General features: G+C 44.8%; 1 protein-coding gene across 3 annotated transcripts in view; it reads right to left on the bottom strand.

Annotated features, from left to right (window-relative positions):
* The window catches only part of TENM2 (teneurin transmembrane protein 2), a 1,147,948-nt gene that overhangs the window by 42,787 nt on the left and 1,082,740 nt on the right, over positions 1-22,421 (bottom strand). For all 3 annotated transcript variants that reach the window (XM_033096732.1, XM_033096733.1, XM_033096735.1), the window contains 8 exons: positions 21,272-21,533; positions 20,238-20,505; positions 14,744-14,887; positions 14,050-14,299; positions 6,824-6,844; positions 3,536-3,768; positions 2,156-2,310; positions 39-913 (listed from right to left, as the gene is read on the bottom strand). In XM_033096732.1, the coding sequence (XP_032952623.1) occupies positions 39-913; positions 2,156-2,310; positions 3,536-3,768; positions 6,824-6,844; positions 14,050-14,299; positions 14,744-14,887; positions 20,238-20,505; positions 21,272-21,533 (2,208 nt within the window). The remainder of the gene's footprint in view (positions 1-38; positions 914-2,155; positions 2,311-3,535; positions 3,769-6,823; positions 6,845-14,049; positions 14,300-14,743; positions 14,888-20,237; positions 20,506-21,271; positions 21,534-22,421) is intronic.

The following is a 22,421-nucleotide window of genomic DNA, read 5'->3' as shown; positions in this document are numbered from 1 at the left end:
GGAAGCGCTGCTGGGACATCCTTGCTAAACCCACTTACTCGTAGAAAGTTGTCCATCCTGTTTCATCACTCTTGGTGGCCAGAAGGCCAGTGTTCCCATCATAGGTCATGAGGCCCAGCTCCAGGTTCTGTGTGGACACGACTTTGAGACCGCCATTGGTGCCCACCGTGAGGGTGATGATTTGGTTGTCGGACATGAGCAGGTGGCGGGGCGTGCCCGTGCTGTCCCGACGGATCTTTAGGGAATTCCCATTGTTGTCAATCAACTCAGTGACGTCATTGTCAGCACTGTATGTGAAATTGTACAGGTACTCCCCCGTCACCAGGCTCACGGTGTACTGGTGGATGCCCTCGGCGTTGAAGACATATAACTCCTGTTCTCCGGGAGACGCAGCCTCGTACTGGTTGAAAGCATTGAGAACGGGCTTGTTCTTGCTGACTGCCCGGATCCGAATGTTGCCAAGGTCTGCGATGTAGATGGTACCATCTGGGGCGACAGCTAAGGACGATGGGGCATTCAAGATGGCATCAGTCGCGTAGGCATCGTCTCCCGAGTAGCAGTTGCAATTGACATCGTTTTTGCAGTCGCAGTCGGACGCCGCCCCTGCTAACAGGCAGATCTCCCCATTGGTTGTGACCTGGCGCAGGCGGTTAATCTTTTTCTCGTCCGTCTCGGTGATATAGAGGACCCCAGTGTGAGAAATGGCAATGGCACTGGCTGACTCCAGGGCAGAGTGAATGGCCAGTTTGCTGAGGGAGTAGTCGATGCCTGGCACCTGGCAGTGCATGGGGCGTCCCGCGATGATGCTGACCTGGTGATTTTCCGTGATGCGCAGAATGACATTGTTTTCTAGGACATACAGCGAATTGTCCATGGGGTTCACAGCAAGGTCTGTTGGCCACTCCAGGCGAACCTGTGGATGACATGGCTTCCAATGAAAGAACAGCCTCTAACATGCCCAACGTTTCATGGGGTAGGGCCCTTAGACTGGGGTTATGCCGCTGGGGAACAAGGAGTTTTTACTAACACCTGTACAAGAAATGCCCATCACCAAGCCATCTGCCCGTTGCCCATCTGGAGTGTGCACTATGGTGAAGGAGAGACTACGTAACAAACTTCTCCTACTATAGATGTCATCTGCTGTGGCTAGACTAGGTCACCAGCTCTACCCATGATGCTCTCCTCAGCCCCAGATGATTGCACCAGAGTCAGAGGCATCACATACGCTTAGACAGGTAGTCCACTGCACAGGGGCCTGGTGGAATCCAGCCCACACCCTGCTCACCAAGCCACAGGTCTGAGGAAGCTACATTCATTTAGAGGAGACCCCTTTACCCAATTCACAAAAAAGAAGCCATACAGTTTGGAATGTGGCCCTGACCCCAGGGCAGCCCAAGCACAGGCTGGCCAGCACGTTAAAACCTGAGTGTTTCCTTGAAGAAACAAGCTGGACCAAACACATTCCTTTTCTGCAGAATTTGAAATGAAAATCTCCGGAGCCAGTTGTTCGTTTGTTGTGGAATTTGAGCTGAAATTAATGAGATTGACTGAGGGTTGGAAATGCCCTTACAGGAAGGGCAAACATATACTCCAGGTTGTTTGCAATCCATCTAATAAAGCCCAGTTTCTTATACTGTACATTTAAGTGAACCTGTGTTCTCTGCCACTGGAAGAGCCCGGACTAAAGGAATATGGCTTGGGGGAATATTGTAGAGGGCTCTGCTGTAGTTATTACTGCACAAAGTAAAGGTTTATATAGTGAGGATGCAATCATTTGAGATTAACAGGGAAGTTCTGATTGACATATAACACTGTACGGTACATTCTCAAACCTGCAATAATGATGGGGAAGAGAGGTAATTACACAGTAACTCCTACCCTGTAATCTGCCACGGCTGGAGGATGTCACCAGCTCCACTTTTCTGAGCAGAATCAACCAATCTCTCTCTCTCTTTCCCTCTCATTTCGATCTGACATTTCCCATTCCATCTTCCTATCTAGTTCATCTCAAGCCTTCTGCAAACAAACCTGTGATCTGTATCTGTATCTCCTCCTCCCACTCCACTTCCAACTCAAACAGGCTGGGGGGCGGGGGGTGAGAACTTCAGGCCAAGACCCAGGTATGGCTTAGTGATGAGAAATAAGAGAGTCCCACCTGGGCCACATCCATGCTGGAGTCGCAGCTCAGCGGCCGGACGGCAGTGAGGTCATTGGAGCCCAGCAGGGTGGAGATGATTCCATTCTGGTCGACCTTCCGGATCATGGTGGCATCGACAAAGTACATGAGCCCATTCTTGTCTACAGCGATACCTGAGCAAGACAGACAGGGGAGTGTGTCTCTTGGCAAGGAGCAGGGCTGGTGGGGTGGAGGTGGGGATGCCCCACTGGACCTTATCTTCTTGGACCTCGTCGGGTGGGGCAGCACACTCAGAGCAGTGGTGCCCAACCTTCTGAGATGCCACCCTTTCTCATGAGCACTGTGCTGAGAGAGCTGCGTAATTCCTGGGGTGCCGGTTGTATCGCCACCCACCCAATGGAAGAATGAATCTTGGGCTGCAAATGAACCAAGGCTACAAATGAATGAGTGGGGAAATAACTTTGCATCTGTTGCTGTCTTTGGGAAAGAAGTTATTTCCCGAGTTCATTACTTGAAAAATTAGTGGTAGCAAATTACTTGAATACCCTTCACATCTCATTGCAACAATGAGGATGAGAAACATGATTTTTACAGTCACCAACTCCCAATTCAGAATGTATCCTCCGGGAGTATTCCCAATTAAGCCTTGACTCTACTTAGTACATCAGAGCCCTGGGGGAATGCAGGTCCGAGCACTGCCCCTCCCTGAGCCCCCAAGGTGCAGACAGAAGCTTCTATTTCTTTTGCATCTTCACCCCAGTGCCTAAGCCCAAGGATCTCCCTCATCCCTAATCCACGTTGCCTGCTGCTTTCGTGGTAGCTAAAAACGCTAGTGAGTTGGACCCTCAAATGACTGGTGCTTCACCTTAAGTATCCTTAGTTCCAACAGAGATCCATTGGTTCCAAGAACCCCTCCCACCAGCCCCAGGTCCTTGGAAATGATACCATTCTTAATTGCTACCATTGATTGGGCATTTACAAAATGTCAGGCACTGTGCTTTAGACTTGATATACACGCGTCTCACGTGAACTTCTGGGAGTGGCTGGAGGCCCCCCATGGGACTCTGTTCTGTCTCCAGCCCCCACAGCTGGCACTCAGGCTCGTGGAGCTCACGTTTCCTTCTGAATCTTGGTGACTGGAAGCAGTCAGAAATCTCCAGGACCAATCCATCCCTCTTTCCATTTGTAGCATATGTGGGTGATGAAGTTTACTTCAAGTAAACAAGTTTTTAAGGAAACACTCGCCCACGCACCACAGCAATCTAGCAGAGTTAAATTATTCTAGGGAAAGCTGTGTTGGGGAGTGCCTGGGCTTAGTCCATTCAGTTTCAATAAGAAGAAAGCCCAGCATGTGGCAGGCTCTCTCGAGGGCAGGGCTTCTTCCGTGGCAGCCGTTACCTCGAGGGCTCATGAGGGTCGCATCCACAGCCTTGCCCCCATCCCCGCAGCGGGCTTCGTCAAAGGGCAAGCACTGCTCTCCGGTCCCTGCCACGACTTCCGAATTCCCGGCCAGGTCTTTAGCTCCACTCAGAGACTTGACTCGGTAGATTCGCCGACTGTTGGTGTCAGACACGTAGAGAGAGCCAGACACGGGGTCGACGGCCAAATAGTATTTGTGTGCTGGGTTGTTGCTTTAGTGGAAGAAGCACAAAGAGAAATGAGAAGGGGGCGATGCAGCTGACCTACTGGATCCAAGGGATGACAAAAATCCTAGCAAGACTCTAACCACCTCGAGTGTCTTTCCACTTTAGTGAACTGGAAAGAATCTAACATAATAACTTAGTGTTCTAACACATCGTGGTGTTTAGCTACTTCTAACTGGACTTCAACTTCTCATACTATCAGAGAAGCCATTCTTTCCCATCATGCTAAGAATACCATTGCTTCCTTCAGCCAGTGCGAAAGACCCCACTCTGGTCATGTTTTTGCGTTTGTGTTTTGGGTGTCAGTCTCCTTGATTTCCCCCTGTGGGTTTATTATGTTCTCAAGGGGATTGAGGCACGCTCCCACCTGACCCGTTCTCCTTTTAATCTGTGCTTCCTCAGTGTTTCCGAGGTACTAGATCATTAAGACTGGGGCAACCAGGGGTTTTCCTAACTTTGTAATGGGAGGGTGCTTCTCCAGTGCCATCCTCAGTCCTCAGCTTCAGGTTTTCTCCACTGTTCCTCAGTATGGATACGCATAAAGTTGGCATTGGTGGGAAGAAGTGTGATGCCTTGATGGCAACACACCCAGAATCTGAATTACTAGGGTTGGAGATACAGTTTTTAAATCTTGGGTAACAGTGAGGTCACAGGTGTGCACCAGTCTTGGCCAGGGCCCTATGCCACACCAGGCAATCAGTAGTGTATGAAATGTATTAGGAAGGCATTAAGCCTCAGAGACCTGCACCTCTTTCTCTGCTGTGCGTCTAGGTGTCTGTGTGTTATTGACAAAGACAGGATAAGATTTGTAGAAGTGGCTCAGGATTAAGACACAGGAATCTCTCAACTCAACTCTGACTCAGCTGGTGACTTTTGGCAAGTCTTGTGGCCCTGTTGGGCCCTAGATTCCTTGTATGGGATTCCTAATCAAAGCAGACCATCACTCACGTCCCTTTGGACTCAAACCCTACATGTTCTTCCCTTTGTCAGTCACTGGCTGGAGGTTGAGACCAGAATGAGTGCTCATGGCCTTCCCATACTGGTTATTAAAATCACTGCCTCTAGGACGCAAGCAGTGGGGGCCACTGTGCCCCAGTGTGGTAGACTAGGCTTTGTAGCCATGCCTAAAATGAGTACAGGCCCTTTCCCCCCCCACTTATTTTTCAACTGTAGTTTAAAATTATGGGAAGAGAGGAGCTGGGAGAGGTGAAGGGAAGGTGAGAGCAATGACAGTGCTGGATGCATTTGTCCTGCAGACATCAGCTGGTAAATTACGAATTAAAACACTACCGTTTGTGTTCTTCCCCTGATTTAAGGAAGAAAAGAACTAGGAAGCTATTTTTAGGAACAATTTGTGAATCGAGACCGTCTTTAATTCCAGCTTCTCCTCAGGTTGCTATTAAGACACATAATTGAACTAGAAGTCAAGGTCTTCTAAAATTCTAGCTCAGATAAATAGTTTGAAAGAGCAGGCTACGTGGATGCCTTGCTTCCCCTTCCCTTCCCTTCCCTTCCCTTCCCTTCCCTTCCCTTCCCTTCCCTTCCCTTCCCTTCCTTTCCCTTCCTTTTCTTTCCTTCCCCTTCCCTTCCCTTCCCTCTTCATTATTTTGTTGGCTATTAAGTCCTTAGAGAATGTCCATATATGCAAAACAAATTAGGGCAGAAAGGGAAAAATTCATGCCATCTTGTAATTAGATGCTGTACTTTGCTACTGAATGAAGAGTAGCTGGTGTGATCAGCAGAAGGATCCGGGCATTACACTTCTGTGCCTATCTATGAGCAAGATCATTAATTCTGGACTTTCTAGGGAGCCTGGTTCAAGAAGGCTTTGCAAAATCTCTGGCAGAAGAGCAGACAGTTGAGGGTGTGGGGTCAGTTTTTGCCGGTGGGGGGCATGCTTCCCCCTGGCCTCTTATTCATTCCAACCAAGATTTTTGCAGAGAAGCTCAGATATTTGGCCACCTATGCTTCCACGGTGGCTATTGTGAAGGTCAAATGCACTGAGTCTGAAGCAGGGGGTGTCCCTCCAGGCACTGCACTACAGCTTCTTTTTTAATTTGTCCCAATTGCGCTGCCTATCCCCAGCTAATTTAGGGGTGCCTGAGAAGAAGGAGGCAGAGTCATGGTTTTCCCACTGACCTTGATGATCTTGTACAGCTGGACTCCACCCTTTGTCTGATTTTGACCTAACGTCATGAAGAAGCCCCTTCCGTGTTTCATTTCGAGGTATTCCCTCGAGTATTAAAATACACTGCTTTGTTTTCTCTCTTCTTCCAAGTAAAAATAAGGTCATTTTTCTTCCAGAAAAGCTTATGTTACATCCATTTCAGTGCACCCTGGGGCAACCTGGCATTCTCCTAACTTTGCAATGGGAAGCTCTCCAGAGCCATACACACACGTGTGTGTGTCGTACACTGTGTATACGAATGGTACCGGTATGGTTTTCAATAACTTTGGAGCAATTGAATGACAAAGGCTATTTATTTAGACAAAAAGTACTTGGTCTACACCCTTCATATTAGTTAACAGTGATTTAACTCTATGAAAATCCTCAATGCATCTGATTGTTGGATTCATTCTGACCAGCAGATTGGCAATTAACTTGTTTTTTTTTTAAATGACCATATATCCAGGGGAAAAAATCATTAATGAGTTGAAAATGAGTTTTTGACCCGTTTCCAGTTCATTAAAGCTTTTGTGAACCCAGTCCAGCATTTACAAAAGCCAGAAGTTTGCCTCAACTGTTTAGCCCAATTATGGACCACACTGAGTGGTCGGGATAAAAGTTCGCTGAGGGTTCATTATCTTGCTCTTGCATCTCCTGGAAATTCTAATTACTGTCAGCTTATTGGGTTGCTTTTTGACTGCATTTCATAATTGCTAAAGCTTATCATATCCACAACACACAATTAGCACATAAAAAAGTTACTATATTTGGTACATAAAAATATACAACATTACACAAGAAGCACGAAACAAAAAGCAAACACAAGGAAGCAAACGAACCATATCAAATTATATGGGAAAGAGTTTTTTGTCTTACCTATGTTTAAACTCTTTATTTCTTTATAGAAAGAAAACAGAAGGAAAAAGAACAAACAGTTAGCTGAAGAATTGATGATAAAGCAAACACAACATTTTCGTTTCTTATATAAAGGGGACCCCAAAAGGTAGTTTTGTTTTCTCTCCTAGCTGACAGCTCCTGGCTCAGTTTCCCGGGAACTACCCCCTGGTTTTGGATTCCTTCCGACCATTGAAAAAAATCTAGACAAGGAGGCTGGAATTCTCGGACCAGTAATGTGGCTGTCACATGACACAAGTGGCAACAGGTGAGACAGGTCTTCTGGCTAATGAAGAGATGGCAAGCTAGTTACCTTGTGAGTGCCAACACCTATTGAGTGGTGATGGCTGCTGGGAGGGCCGGAGAAGGATTCTGAAGCCAAATTCAAGCTCAACTATGAAGAGGTCTGTGATTCATTTGCAATGTCTGCCCTGGGTGTGGGAGGGAGCCCAGTGCCACCTGGGCCACCTACATGCATTACAGGATAGAGTCACTACCAACCAAGAGAGATCCCGTGCCCACATCCAACTGCAGCGTGACGCTCTGTTGAATCCTGAGAGTCTCACCACTTCCTGTTCCTGCTCGATGCCACCTTCCCTCTCCCCATCTCACTTGCATGTGTGGGACGCCAAGCATGCATTCTTCCTTACAGAGAAAACCCATCATGAAATTCATAGGTAATAACCTTCTCCTGCAATTGGAGCCAAAGACTCCGATTACTATTGCTTTTTGAAAAACTAGTAAAAGTTTTTCTTTTTTCTTTTTAAAACAAAAACAAAGGCCAATTTCAGTAGGAAAGTGGCTGGAAGTTAACCACATTAGGGAGAAGAGAGATGCTAGGTCCTCAGGTAAAGAGAACTGCTCACCATTCCTGAGCCTGCTTGCTGAGGTGGAAGGCCTGACCCCTCTTTTGCTTCCTGCTGAGGGAGGAGGTGTCAGTGAAAGAACAAAGAGGGTTTAATGTCCTGATTCGTGCTTAGGTGCAGCTCAGGCCTCTGCTGGGGGCCATCATTAGTGGTGGGTTTGCACAGGGATTACATTTTTATATTTTATTCCAACGTGTTAGTTTTTGCAGAAAAAAAAGTTAATTAAATGATGCTGATAACTCCTGAGCTCTGACTGACATAGTGCAATTTAAGATTCATTCTGCAAAGCCTGGTGTGTCAGGGTGGCAGCCGGGAATTCGCGTGTCTATTTTATATTGCTTAATGAAAGTGAAATGTTATCTGCCACCAGTGGTAGTCATATTTGGCTCTTAATTATTGCGATATCTATTCCACTTTTTTTTTAGTCAAGATTTTGTGAAAAGACTGGATGGGATTTGGGGCTGCAGACCTGACCTACTTCTTGCCTAAGAATATCTGCTTTAAGTTGATTAATATAATGTCGATGTTGGGGGAAGGAGAAGGGCAGGGGTGGGGGACCAAGTCACTGAGAGTGCAGAGTCCAAATGACCATAGAGATATGAACTTTGGAGAAAGGCTGAGGTCCCCGCTATTCCAATCCAGGGCCATTAGCAGGGTGGGTGCTTAGCAGGCAACAAACCTAAATGACAGCCTCATTGAGCCAGTCTATGTAGATAAGCACAGGTGCCCTACTTACAAGGGACAGGTCTGGGCTTTGTGTCCACGGCCTCAATAACACCAACCCTGTAAGCACACCCTTTGAGGAAAAAGTGGTGTCTCAGATTCAAGAATTGAGATGGATTAGCTCTTCACACTGTGGAGTCTCAATGACTCCTCTGCGAAGCCTTCAGGGCCTCTCCAAGCATCATCATCTTGCCTTGCAGAGCTCTCATCAGGCTGTCTTGTGATTTATGTGTGTATGCTTGTCTTTGCTGTGAATGGAAGTGAGTAAGTAAATATGGACATGACTTCTTTCGATACTGTTGATTTTTAGTAGAGAGCCCTGGAGAGAGTAGGCTGGGAAAATGGGTTCTTGAGTGACGGAAGGAAGGTATGAGGCTGCTTCCCTCAGTGCAAGGCAGACCCTGCCCTGGACTAATTCCCATCTCTCATGTCCTACTCAGAACTACAAAGCTGCAATCAGCTGTTGTCTCTTTCTAGTCCTACTCGCTCTGTACCACAGAATCGGGTGGAGTGGAAACGGCCACATTTTTTGTTTGTTTTAGTTCTAACCGAAGAAAAGCAAGTTGGGATACACTTGATTTAGTTTTAGGGGGATGTGCTTATGTGGCTCATACGTCTTCCTTGCACATAGTTAGAGTATGGCTAGCCATTCTGGTATGGGAATGACTTTAAGGAAAGTTCCTGCCCTATTGTACGAATTCACCCACCATCATTACAGGAAGTACAATACCCAATGTAGATGTCATAGTTCACTATTACTAGGACATCAATGACAAACTGGTTCACGAGTGTCAGTTCAATAAGTATTTATTCACTGCACAAGAAAACCTGAAATGCCCAGATATACTATGAAAGAAGCTTGATGAGGTTTTTCCAAAATTTACAATTCTAACAATTTTTACCACATCACCAATCATCAATTGTGAACATGAAAGAAGAATTTCTAATTTATCAGTAATCTGAAACAAATGTTCACCAGCTATACTGGAGGAAAGACTGAATAGCTCTCTATTCTTTCTATAAATAATGACATTACAAAAATCATTGTCACATTAAAAAACGAGCAAAGAGGATGCAGCCAAAAAGTGCAGGCAAACAAGTATCACAGAAGTGTGACAGTAATTAATAAAAAACGTTTAGGTTATTTGCCTGGATTTTGTGATGTTTGCACTAACTGCCAGCTTTTCAAAATTTACAAATTGTTTTGGCTTCTTTTCTCATCCTAAATAATTTCAGTTTCGTTCCAAAATTGCATAAAATTCAGGCCCTTTGAAACCTGGTTCTGTCTTCAGTAAAACCGCTTTGAACACTGCCAAGGATTGTCCAAAATGTTACGGGGATATTGTTGTGATTGTTATTCTGGGTAGGGTGTTGTGTTACATTTTGCTTCCTGACCTCCACGTTTATACCCTGACTATACACAGAAAGTATTTGCGCTCTAACTAGAACCATATTCCTTCCTCACATTCTACTTTGGCATCAAGTGGGGCGCGTCCTGGCTGAACCTCTCAGGCAAAGCTGACCTTTGCCTGATGAGGCTTACTTTCAATTTCTGCTGCCCTGGCCCTCCTTCCGAGGCTGCCCCTTTGCCATGTCTCCTCCGTCTCCAGCACTAACACATCTGGGCTGGAGGGTTCCCTTCTCTGAGAGCTTCCCTGATGCACTCCTGCTGTTGACTCACCCCGATACCACCACCAGCATCTCAGCAGGGGGAAGTGTTTTAGTTGGAAAAACACACGTTTAATATTATAGCTTTATATTTGCAACATGAAAAAAAAAATTAGAATCTCAAACCTTATGGAAAGTGTGAGATTCTCATGCTTACCAAAAGCGGCCAAGTTAAGAAAAGACAGAGAGATTCCTTCCTATCCCTTCTCATTTACTGCCTTATGTTAGGGTCCAGTTCCTAAGATATTCTCAACTGGGGGAGGAAGAAAATATTTTTTCTATGACAGAAATTCACCCAAAGATGGTAGTGACTGACACATTTACTCTACTCCACAGGGCGTGGGTTTTCCAAGGACTGCCTGGAGAGGATGGTCGTTATTAGAAGAAAAATGGGCGGCTACATGTGGGATACCAGGCTTTTTGGGGAAGTGAGTGTTGAAAATGTCTTGAACGCTGTGGAAATCAGATCACACAGGTAATAACCATTTTACCTAAGATGAAGGTGTTTTTCTAGCATCAGAAGTTTTCCAAGTGTGTAGAACTCTGCCCCTCTACGTTTTGGATCAGCAAAGGAAGCAGGAAGGGGAAAGGGCAGTGAAAGAACCATGGGAACATTTAAATACAATTCTGATTCAGAGGCTCAGCTCTGAGGTGGGTAAGTGAGAGAGGGATGGGCACCGACTCCCGAAAATGAATCGTGCAGCTGCCAACTCACAATGGAGAAAAGACATAAGCAAGACAGGTCTCTTCCCCCTTCCTCTCTCCCTTTGCTGGTTACTGTTTTGAAGAGCTGGGGATTGACAGCCCTTTGTTTTCAGGGGTGTAGTGGGGAGAAAAGAAGAATCAAACCAGTGTTCTTGTAAAAGCTTAACTTCTAATCGTCTCTGGATACCTGGCTGATGAAAGCAAGAACAAGTCCAAAGGCAGATAAAAAGGAATAAAAAACCAACACATGGCTGTCGAGGAAATTGGCAGGTACACTCCCTCCAGCTATCTCAATGTCACCATTGAGTGGGTGTGGCCTCTACAACTTAAGAGACATGGAATCAAGGGCAACATTTCAACGAAAGGGAGGACACTGGTCTGTGTCTCCTTTAACTCAAGCAATGTGTCTTGAACTCCTGGTAAGGACCAGACCCTGCTCCAGGCATCAAGGGGCAAAGATGCCAAAGGTGCCTGCTCCACAGAAATAAACACATGAGGGTCCTTACACAGACATGATTGACAAACAAGGCAGTAAATACGGTCAGCTTTTGTGGAAGATTAGTTATGTGAGCCAGAAGAGGATGAGAATTATTTCTGCTAGGGAGACCAGGGTTCAAGGAAAAGGCCTTCACATTGAGTCTTAAAGATGGCCATGATGACATACATTAGGTAGAGGAGGTATTTTATGTAGAGCGGGCAGCATGAGTCAAGGTTTGGAGGTGGGAATGCAGCCAGCAAGTACAGATTTGGCTCAGAGCAGGGAGAGCAGTGACAAAGAAGGGCCAGCTGTGGAGGGTTACAAATGTCAGATGAAAAAGGGCAACCCTCATGGGAAAGCATGATGCTAACTCTACCCCATTCCTGCCTCCTCCCATGGCTCCCCACTGGCCACGGGACGCCTGAGAAGAAGATGACTCTCCTAGGATAAAAAAGGAAACAAACATCTTGGAAAGGGGACCTACTTGGGGAGCTCTAAGAAAAGTAGTTTGTCTGACTGTCATTTTGGCAGCTTGAGGATTATCCATCTTGCCTCCTTCTCCCTCTCATTGTTCATCTTTTGGTTATTATACCCTCTTGCTCCACCCCACGGCCTCCCCAATCTGTGTTTCCATGATGGTTGGTTGTTGTTTCTTCTAGAACACTCAGCTTGAAGTGCTTTCACTTGCCCAGGAACCCAGCTCTCACCCTCGAATGGGTGTTCTTTGGGCCTGGATTTCATCCCCGTCTGGACCCTCAGAGCGCAGAACAGGCATGGCTCACGGTCATACTCGGTCAACGTCCCCGGGATCACTGAGGTTGCAACCTTCTTGAGGTAGAGCTGGGGTTTTCTACTTTCTTTTCACCACTCCTAGGTCCTGGCACAGTATCAGCCCCCAAGAATACTGAACAGCACTTCCTGATGGCCGGATCACTGATCTCTCTCCCAGAACGGGTCTCAAAGACACGACAAAGAACGGCAACCTGCTCCTTCATCTAAGGCCTTCGCCTGGCAGCTGAGGCTGCTTCAGGAGGCACCACAACCCACTCAGTCGCTTAGGTCAAAATCCGAGGCATCACCCTCGTTTCTTCTCTCTCTCCACCCCCCTCCCCATTCCTTACATGTGATCCATCAGCAACTTCCGTCAGATTTATCTCAAAAATATATCCCCAGAGGAACCCCTCCTCTCTCCGCTGCTGTCACCCTAGCCCACGTCACCATCACCCAAATCCTGGACCCCTGTTACAGCCTCCCTGTGGGTTTTCTCTTCCCACTCTGCATCCCTACAGTCCATTCTCCACACAGTAGCTAGAACCATTTTTTTAAAAATGCAAATCACATCACATCAACTCCACCCCGCTTCTACCTCAAACTCCAATGGCTGTCCATTGCATTTGTCAACCTGGTCAGTAGGACCCCGAAGCATCTGTCCCCTACTTGCCTCTCTAATGACCTCCTTTGACACACTCTGCCCTGAGCTCACCACCCTCCAGCCATATTGGACTTCTATCAATCCCTCAAATAAATCAGGTCATTTGCTTCTATTACGGCGTTAGCACAGCTTCTCTCTGCCTGGAATACTGTTCCCCAGATCTTCACATGGCTGACCCCATCATTCAGAACCCATCATATATGTCACCTAGTATGAGGAGTTTCTCTGAGCACTTTAGCTTCCTGCCCCGCCCCCACCCCCATAATCCCTATTTCTCACCCTGTTAGATTTTCCTTAAAGTGTTCAATGCAATGAACTTGAAATCATTATTTTTTTTTTATTTGTCCACATGATTTGAAGTTTCCTGTCAGACCACAAACACAACACCTAGGGCTTTGCTTGCTCCCACTTTCCCCACTCCCACACAGCAATTCCCCGGCACACTATGTATTCACCACATGTTTGTTGAATAAATTTTCACCCTTAGTTATAGACTTCATTTCTCCCTCTACTTCAGATACCTCTCAGGTTTCAGGGCCTGGGATCAACTTCTCTGGGAAGAAAGTTTCCGCGAAACTTTGTCCAGCATGAGGGAGTCTGGACTTCAGACTTAGTAGCAAGCACTAGCCAGCAGGAATTTACCAGGGGTGGGCAGAAGGTACCTAGCGCGGCCTCTGAAGTAATTCTAGGTGACATCCTAGTGAACGTGCAAAGACCCAGAGAATTTACAGAGAGCTGGCACATCGAGGTGGCTCAATACAAACGTTTGAGTTGATAAAGGAACATTAGTGGTTCTCTAACTTTGATGAGCGTCAGGATCTTCTACAGTGACTGTCAAGGATAAAAGACCCCCTGGCCCTTCTCTGGGCTTACGGAATCAATGCCTGTGGGGATGGGTTCCAGGAATCTGTATTTTTCAAAAAGTGCCACTTTAGAAACCACAGAAGTGGACCAACAGCATAAAGTAGTAGTTCTTTTCACGCTCTGGTATGTATTAGATTCACACATGGAGGTTTTCCAAAACACAGCCACCCAAGTCCCACCCCAAGCACCATGACTGAAAGCATTCACCCTCGTTTGCAAGTCAGGTGTTGACAATTGTATCAAACATGTGTGTGATGTTTTATAGAGAAACACAGCCTTTCCCCAACTCCTTCTTTGATTCTAGGCCTAGGTTTCAAACCTCAGCCCATCACATGAAATACATATTGTCTGGAGAACCCCACATGTGTCACCATTTACCCAGGGAAGCCCTGCAGCACTGGGAGCAATAGAGCAAAAAAAACAAAACAACAACAACAAAAAAACCAAAAATGTTTTCTCTGTGGCTCCTTACCGTAACTCCAAGATGCTGGTCACGTTTCGCGAGGGAAAGATGCGCCGAATGTAATTGAAGTCACCGACGAAGAGGCTTCCGTCAATTCCAACAGCCAGAGCTACTGGGGCCAGTAGCTTGTTGCCTTCGGCAAGGCCATTGCAGCTGGGACAGGAAATACTCCGGCGGCGGCCGTTACCCATGATGCTGGTGATGATGGCAGGCTGCTGGGTCAGGAACTGGTTCTCCCCAGTGCCCTTGTGTAGGATGCCTGGGGGAGGCAGTAAAGGAGGGTGGTTACTGCAGCCCTTTGGGGGGACACTTCTATCACTCTATGGAGGGTGAGGAGAAGTCACAAGGAGAAGAGAAACAATAGGAAACCTCGACTTGTGGGGAGCTCCCCCATTTCCTCATGATGCTGAGAGAGCAGTGATGGAAACCGGTAAACCCCAAGGCTATGGAACTGGGTAAGATCACGTTTGCAGAGATAATAGAAGAAGAATTGTGAAGTACAGGGAGGTGGACGGTCTGGGAAAACCAGCCCAACATTCTTTGACATTTAAAAGAAGAAGGTGGGAAAACCTATGAGTACTTTGGGTATTTGATGAAAAATGGCTGAGGGAAGGGGAAGGGCTACCACATAAATATCAAAGTTGGAGAGGAGGTGCCGGAGGAGGGACTGGGCTGTATTTGGAAAGGGAACGTGCTCACATACCACTTTTAACATTGAGGATGTGATGTTTGTCCAGTGACCAGCCACCGAGGTTGGAAGGGTCCAGCTCAAATCCCTGAAGGACGGCTGTCCTTTTCTCCCACAGGATTAGACTGGGGCAGGTCTCATATTCAAACCCGACGGACACTGAAAGATAAAAGGGGGTGGGGCAGGGAGGGAGACCAGAGAGTTGACTTGAATATTCCAGAGCTCTCCAGTAGGGACGAGAAATGTGTGTTTGTGGTACTACAGATCCCGTTCCGAAAACTCACTCAAGAAGGTGGGCTGATTGCTTTTCTTGTGATTTCACACAATATTAAATTCAAATTTCATGCTAAACCTGACCTTGAAACTTTACACAGTGGTACTCTGGGGGGATGGTAAGACCTTTCCAAAGAACAGCTGGCTTTCAGAAATGACCCTAGTGATGTGGAGGGAGGAGATGAATCATTTAAAAACCAATATAGCTCTCCTTCAGAGATGGACAGGAGAGTGTTTCTCTCAGCCGGCTGTTCATGGCATGCATTTATGACATTTTGTGTTATTCATTTTCACTCACTAGGAGAAAGGCCTGTGGAAGCTGAGTGGCTCATTTATACGGAGATTCTGGAGGCCACAGATCATATAAGTTAAGGCACTTTGCATGTTCACTCAGGGTTCCAGAGAGTCCTAGGTGAAGGAGGCAGAGAGACACAGCCTGCCAATTACATGGCAAGTCAGTGGGGAACAGAATCCCTAACCTGTGAGAATCCTGTATTTGCCAAACGGATAGAGGAGAGAGTGGCAGGAGATGAAGGATTTTATTCCTAACTCTGCTCCAGCTCACATTGCCTCATGACTGCACTTTCCCATGTGTACAACGGAGCGAGCGAAGCCTTAATGTCTCAGAGTTGTGGTAAGGACAGATGAGACAAAATGCCATGCCTGTTTAATTGGAACGCTGCGTTAGAAACAGGAGGCATTGTTATTATTGCTGTTCCTACTACATTAAATTCTTAACTTCGTGTGTCACCTTTGGGGATTCTCCACTGCTTCTTTTAAATCCTGAGATACAGGAGTGCCGATATGAATGGAAGACACATTTTGTCTTTTTTAGAAAAACCATATATTTCCTAGCTTGTCCTCTGAACATTCCCAGACACAGTGACTGACCCAGTAACAAAGAATTGCTAGTGCCCGGCTTGTGGTCTTGAAATATTATTTCTCATTAAAAAGACTCAGGGCTCCTTGAAGAAATGGTCAGAGCAAGAAATGCACAAGACGAGGCCAGGGCATTTTATCACACCAGATAGAAAGGAAGGAATAAAAATCTACTGGGGTTGTGTCGAAAAAAATTGGGGAGTCAGCTTGAAGAGGCTTCCACTGACCAAAGATGGGAAAATTTGACCGTTAGGGAAGATAACTTCCATGGATTGAAACATATTCGAGACATTTCATTCTATGAGTTCATAATGGTATTAAAAAAAACAACACATTAATTTGCCACCATTAGAGGATGTTAAAAAAATGCCTTATTATATTGAAACCTAGTAAACAAAGGGAAAGAATTAAGCTTTTATCCTTTCTTTCTTATTTGAACTGTACTTCAAATAACCAAGTGGTTAATGAGAATGTTAACTCTATATAAAAGTATTCTAGCTAATAAATAAAGAAGCAACGATAGAATTAAAATATCATTTTGCAATCCCTAATGACCTAATGAATCAATGGCTGCTAAAACCACTAAGGACAGACAAGCTGACATTAGGTGTCTCCTAGTAGAAGAAGGCAGCACCACCTATCAAGTTGTCCTGCTTAAAAAAAAAAAAAAAATCAAAGAATAAAATACCTAGGAATAAATGTAACCAAGGAGGTGAAAGACCTATATGCTCAACTTTGTAAGACAATGACGAAAGAATTTGAAGAAGACATAAATAAATGGAAAGATATTCCATGCTCACGAATTAAAAGAATATTGTTAAAATGCCCATATTACCCAGTCTACAGATTCAGTCTAATCCCTATCAAAATACCAATGGCATGTTTCACAGAAATAGAACAAACAATCCTAAAATTTGTATAGAACCACAAAAGACCATGAATAACCAAAGCAATCTTGAGAAAGAAGAACAAAGCTAGAGGCATCACACGCCCTGATTTCTAACTATATTATAATATAAAGCTATAGTAATCAAGACAGCATGGTACTGGAAAAAAAACAAATTAACCCATGCCTATATGGTCCATTAATTTGAGACAAAGGAGCCAAGAACATACATTGGGGAAAGGACAGTCTCTTTAATAAATGGTGTTGGGAAAACTGGACAGCCACACGCAAAATAATTGGACTGGACAACTGTCTGACACCACACACAAAAATTAACTAAAAATGGATTAAAGACGAGAATGTAGACCTGAATTCATAAAACTCTCAGAAGAAAGCAGGTGGTAAGCTCCTTGACATTGATCTTGGTGATGATTTTTTGGTTTTGACCGAAAGCAAAGGCAACAAAAGAAAAAATATTAACAAGTAGGACTACATCTAACTATTAATAAAAAGCTGCTGCACAGCAAAGGAAACCATTAACAAAATGAAAAAGCCATCTACTGAACAGGAGAACATATTTACAATCATGTATCTGATAAGGGGTTAATATCCAAAATATATATAAACTCACACAATTCAATAGCAATCCCCCCCCAAATCCAATTAAAAATGGGCAGAGGATCTGAATAGACATTTCCCCAAAGAAGACTTACAGATGGCCAAAAGGTACATGAAAAGCTGCTCAACATCACTAATCATCAGGGAAATGCAAATAAAAACAACAATGAAATATCGCCTCATACCTATTAGAATGGCTATTCTTAAAAAGATAAGAAATAGCAAGTGTTGCAAAGGATGTGGAGAAAAGGGAACCCTTGTGTATTGTGGGAATGAAAATTGGTGCAGCCTTTTTATGGAAAACAGTATGGAGGTTCCCCCCAAAATTAAAAATGCACTCCCATATGACCCGGAAATTCCACTTCTGGGTGTCTATCTGAAGAAAACAAAAACACTAACTCAAAAAGATACGTACACCCTCCTATTCATTGCAGCTTTATAATAGCCAAGATAGGGAAAAAACTTAATTGTCTGTCAGTGGATGACTGAATGAAGATGTGGTACATACGTAGAATGGAATATTAGTCAGCCATAAAAAATACAAAATATTGCCATTTGCAACAACATGGATGGACCTTGAGGGCATTATAGTAATCGAAATAAGTCAGACAAAGAAAGGCAAGTACGGTATGATTTCACTTATATGTAGAATCTTAAACCAAACCAAACAACAAAACAAAACAAGCTCATAGACACAGAGAACAGATTGGTGGGTGCCAGAGGTGGGGGTGGGGGTGGGGAATATAATGGGTGAAGGGAGTCAAAAGGCATAAACTTCCAGTTATAAAACAAACGATACCCAGGGATGTAACTTACAGCACGTCAGCTGTAGTTAAAAATACTGTTACACACTTGAAAGTTGAAAAGAGAATAAATCTTAAAAGTTCTCATCAAAGAAAAACAATTTTTGTAACGGTGGATGGTGACAGATGTTAACTAGCCTTACTGTGTTAATCATTTCCAAATATAGAAATAGCAAATCGTGATGTTGTACACCTGAAACTAATACAATGTTGTGTCAATTACGCCTCAGTTTAAAAAGTGTGTACCGGTTAAAAAAAATAAAAATAAAAATCAAGCCTGAACCCGAGAAAGCCTCCTGATCCAACTATGAATTTACCGGAGATACAGAACAGAGGAGTACGAAACAGCCACAGGTGTGCAATCAGAAACAAACCAGATTTTGTGAAATTCTACAGGCAAACAACACATTTTCTTCAACAAATAAATCATAAAACAGAAAAAAGAGAGCTAGAGATGGAAGGGGAAAAAAACCACAGATTAAAAAATTTAAATCAATTGCAAAAGGTAGATCTTATCAGGCTCCCGGTTCAAACAAAGTAATAATATTTTATGATATTCACAAGACAACCGAATTATTGAACAATAATGGGCATTTGATGACATTAGGAAATTGTTGTTTTGTGATATTTGTTGTTGTGATAATGATATTGTTGCTAGGCTTTTAAAGTGTTTTTTTAGACATACATATGGAAATATTATGGATGAGAGGATGCGATGTGTGCACCTTGCTTCAGAAAGTTATGGGAGGCAGGGGAGTGGAGTAGGGGATAGAGTAAACAAGGTTCACCGTGAGTTGGTAACGGTAGAAGCCGGAGTCCATGGGGTGCATTATATTATTCAGTCTATTTTTGGATGCTGGCTATCATTTTGATATTGACTAAAGGTTGTATGATCGTTTTTGATTAGCCACTGTTTATAGTAAACGTACTAGCTACTTATTACTGTCTTTATTAAGTTCCAGCTCCAACTGCTGATGAAGCAGACCACTAGGGCCACTTCCTGAGCATGTGTAACGTACTAGGTGGGTGACTTCATGCCAATTGCTTGCCCTGTCCCTCCTGTTCCAACTGCACAATGGGGCTTATCAACCTTACTTGATAGGGTTGAGAGTTTACCCAAGACAAAGGATTTATCACACTGTTCTGTACAAAGAGTGTCTGATAAACACTGCCTGCCAATTACAGTGAAAATTTCTGAGTTTGCAGGTTCCTTATTTTGGTAACTTATTATAGTTCTTGAAAATCACGAGTCTATTGGTTAAAAAAAAAAAATACAAGAATCTGGGTTTTAATGAACCCCAGACAGCTTTCCACAAGTAGGAAAAATATACTGGGTAGGTTGATGTTAATCTAGAGCTCACAGCTCTTTAAAGACAGATAACAGTAGGACACTTTTCTTATGGAGGTCTTTCATAAGTGGGGGGGCATGTGCTTCCCACAAAGGCAAAGCCTGAAGCATAGTATGTGGTTTCCAGAGCTCACCCAGCCCCATTTTCTGATCATCACGGTGCTTTCTGCATCATTTGCATGTGCTCACACTAGAACATGACGTAGACCCTGCCCGCCCCTCTCCCCTATCTCGAATATTCTCTTTGTCGACTATATTCCAGCCACACTGGCCTTCTCTTTGTCCTTCAAACATAGGTCACTCTTCTTTCTTTTTTGCCAGGAAAAGAACGCTCCTTTCCTAATTTTCACGTGGTTGCTTGTCATGCAAGTCTCGGCTTAAATGTTGCCCAATGGGGAGCCCTCCCTGAACAACTTCACCATTACTTGCTCGTCCCTCCCGCTCCCCCCGAAGTGTATACCACTTATTTTTATTTTTGTGTTAGTACTTATCACTGCTTGATATTTTCCAGTCTGTGTTTATTACCTCGATCCCCCACTAGAATAGAAGGTCCATGGAAGTGGACTCTTGTCTATCTCTTTGACCACTGGATTTCTATCTACTAGAATAGTACTTGGCACATATTGGGAACTCAACAGATATTGGTCAAATGAATGCATGACTAAATCCAAGCATCAATAAGGGACTGAAACGGAAACATACCAACGGCGTCAGAGAGTCCGTACACCCTTTGGCCGTATGCATCTGTCTTGTCCCAGATGAAGGTGTAGGCCAGGTTGGAAGAGGCCTGGAATGACTTCTGGAAAAGATGCCCTTCCACAGCGACCATCAGATGAACCTTGATGAGGTTCAAGGGCACCGTGGACTGGGTCATGGTGATCTTCAGCAGCGACTTGTAGCCTGCGGTCCTGGAGCTCAGGTAGCGAAGTTTCACATTGGAACCAGGGAGCTCGATTTCTTCATGGAGAACCTGGAGAGGAAACACGGTAGACACGCTGCATCAAATGCTCCCCGGCTGGCGGGCTCCTCGCCACCCCAGGCTGCCTGCTGCTGCCACTGTCACCAAAGCAGCATGCCTTGCATGGGGTGCAAGAACCACTTCCCAAGTCTGAGGGGGTGGGGGCGGAAAAGCAACCGAAACTGTATCCGACATCATGGAGCGAAGGGGCTGAGGTTATGATTTTTGGATTAATAATTATTCTTGGTCACTGTTGTGTTTCTTTTTAAAAACCACACTGTTGGCAAAAGATGTAAATAAGAACAGCAGGCTTTATTGCTAGCTGCATGCAAGGAGGCCACGAGAGGCTGTAATTATATGAACCTGCAACTTCCACCGACAATTGGCATAAAGCAACAGGGAGGCAAGGATGTAATATGCCCTCTGTTGTAGCACTGATATAGATCATTAAAGCGCCTCTTCTCACGCATCTCGGTGACTAACAGGAATAAAGGGCCATTTGCAGGTGGGTTGCACATATGTATATTGTTTTTATTTGATTAAAAGCTCTGGTGACTGCCAAAGTCTTGAACGACTACGTGGGAACATCTACAATGTCTAGGAGAGATTCGGTTTTCTCCTCAGTGACCATACATTCTATAGTATTCCTACTTTTTGTCCCGCCTCCTCGTCCTGGTTGCAGGTCCCCCCAGGGAGAACTGTGGTGGGAGGCAGTTGGCCGGCTAGGTTTGGTCCAGGCAGTATTGCGAACACCTACCCTGGGACCCGCCATTCCTACCTGGGTCTCAGGCACGATGGGATTCTGCGCAGGAGCAGCACTGAAGAAGGTAGACAATGGAGAGGAGATGATGATTGGATCCGGTCGGATGAAGCCACTGAGGTCACAGCTAGGGATGGAGTTCTCCTCGGTCTTCATCACCAGGGTGTCCATGGCGTAAAAGCTATTCCATGGCAGCCACACGGTGCGCTCCTGGCTCATGAATGGAGCGCGCTCAAAGTGCAAGGTCAAGGAGGCACCCCCATTGGCAATCAGGTCGAACCTGGAAAGGAGGTGAGTGGGCTCATTGAGAGGGGTGAACTCACCTTCAGACAAGGCAGGTGCTCTGACCTCTGCACCTGAGGGCAGAGGGAGGGGAAGAGCGTGTAGAACAGCGTGGTCTTTGGAGGCAGACCGGTTGGCTGGCACGCAAACTCAGCCACTTACTAGTTGTGTGGCTGTGGGCAAATTGTTAACCCTCTCTGAGCCCAAGTTTCTTCATCTATGGAGTGGGAATAATTACAGCGACTTCACAGTGTGGCGGAGAGAATGCAATATCTTGATGAATGCAGAGCCGGGCTCAGCAAACTAGGCCCAGCAGCTAAATCTGGCCCATCATCTGCTTTTGGTTAAAAAAAGTTTTACTGGAATATAGCCATGCCCATTCGTTTACTTATCCTCTCCAGCTGTTTCTGTGCTACAATGGCCGAGCTGAATAGTTGTAACACAAACCATATGGCATGCAAAGCCTAAAATATTTCCTATCTGGCCCTTGACAGAAAATGTTTTCCCCTCCTCGTGCAAAGCACTTAGCATCGTGCTAGGGTAATAAAAGTGGAGTTTTAATGAGACCATGCTAGGACACATCAGCCTTTGCTGCTTTTGATTTTTGTTTTTTTTTTTGTTTTGTTTTTTTGTTTCATGGACCCTTAACTTTTTTTTTTTTTTTGAGATACAATTGACATGCAACATTATATTAGTTTTAGGTATACCACATGATTTGCTATTTGTACATATTGTGAAATGAGCAGGACAATAACTCCAGCTTTCATCACCACACCTAGTTATAGAATTTTTTCTTCCTTGTGATAAAAACATTAAAGATCTACTCTCCTCACAACTTTCAAATACACAATATAGCATTATTAATTATAGTCACTGCTGCACATTA

This window comes from Rhinolophus ferrumequinum, chromosome 24, assembly GCF_004115265.2.
Source record: "Rhinolophus ferrumequinum isolate MPI-CBG mRhiFer1 chromosome 24, mRhiFer1_v1.p, whole genome shotgun sequence".
Taxonomy (NCBI): domain Eukaryota; kingdom Metazoa; phylum Chordata; class Mammalia; order Chiroptera; family Rhinolophidae; genus Rhinolophus; species Rhinolophus ferrumequinum.
Note: the sequence above shows the minus strand (reverse complement) of the source record. Positions and strands in the feature narration are given on the sequence as shown.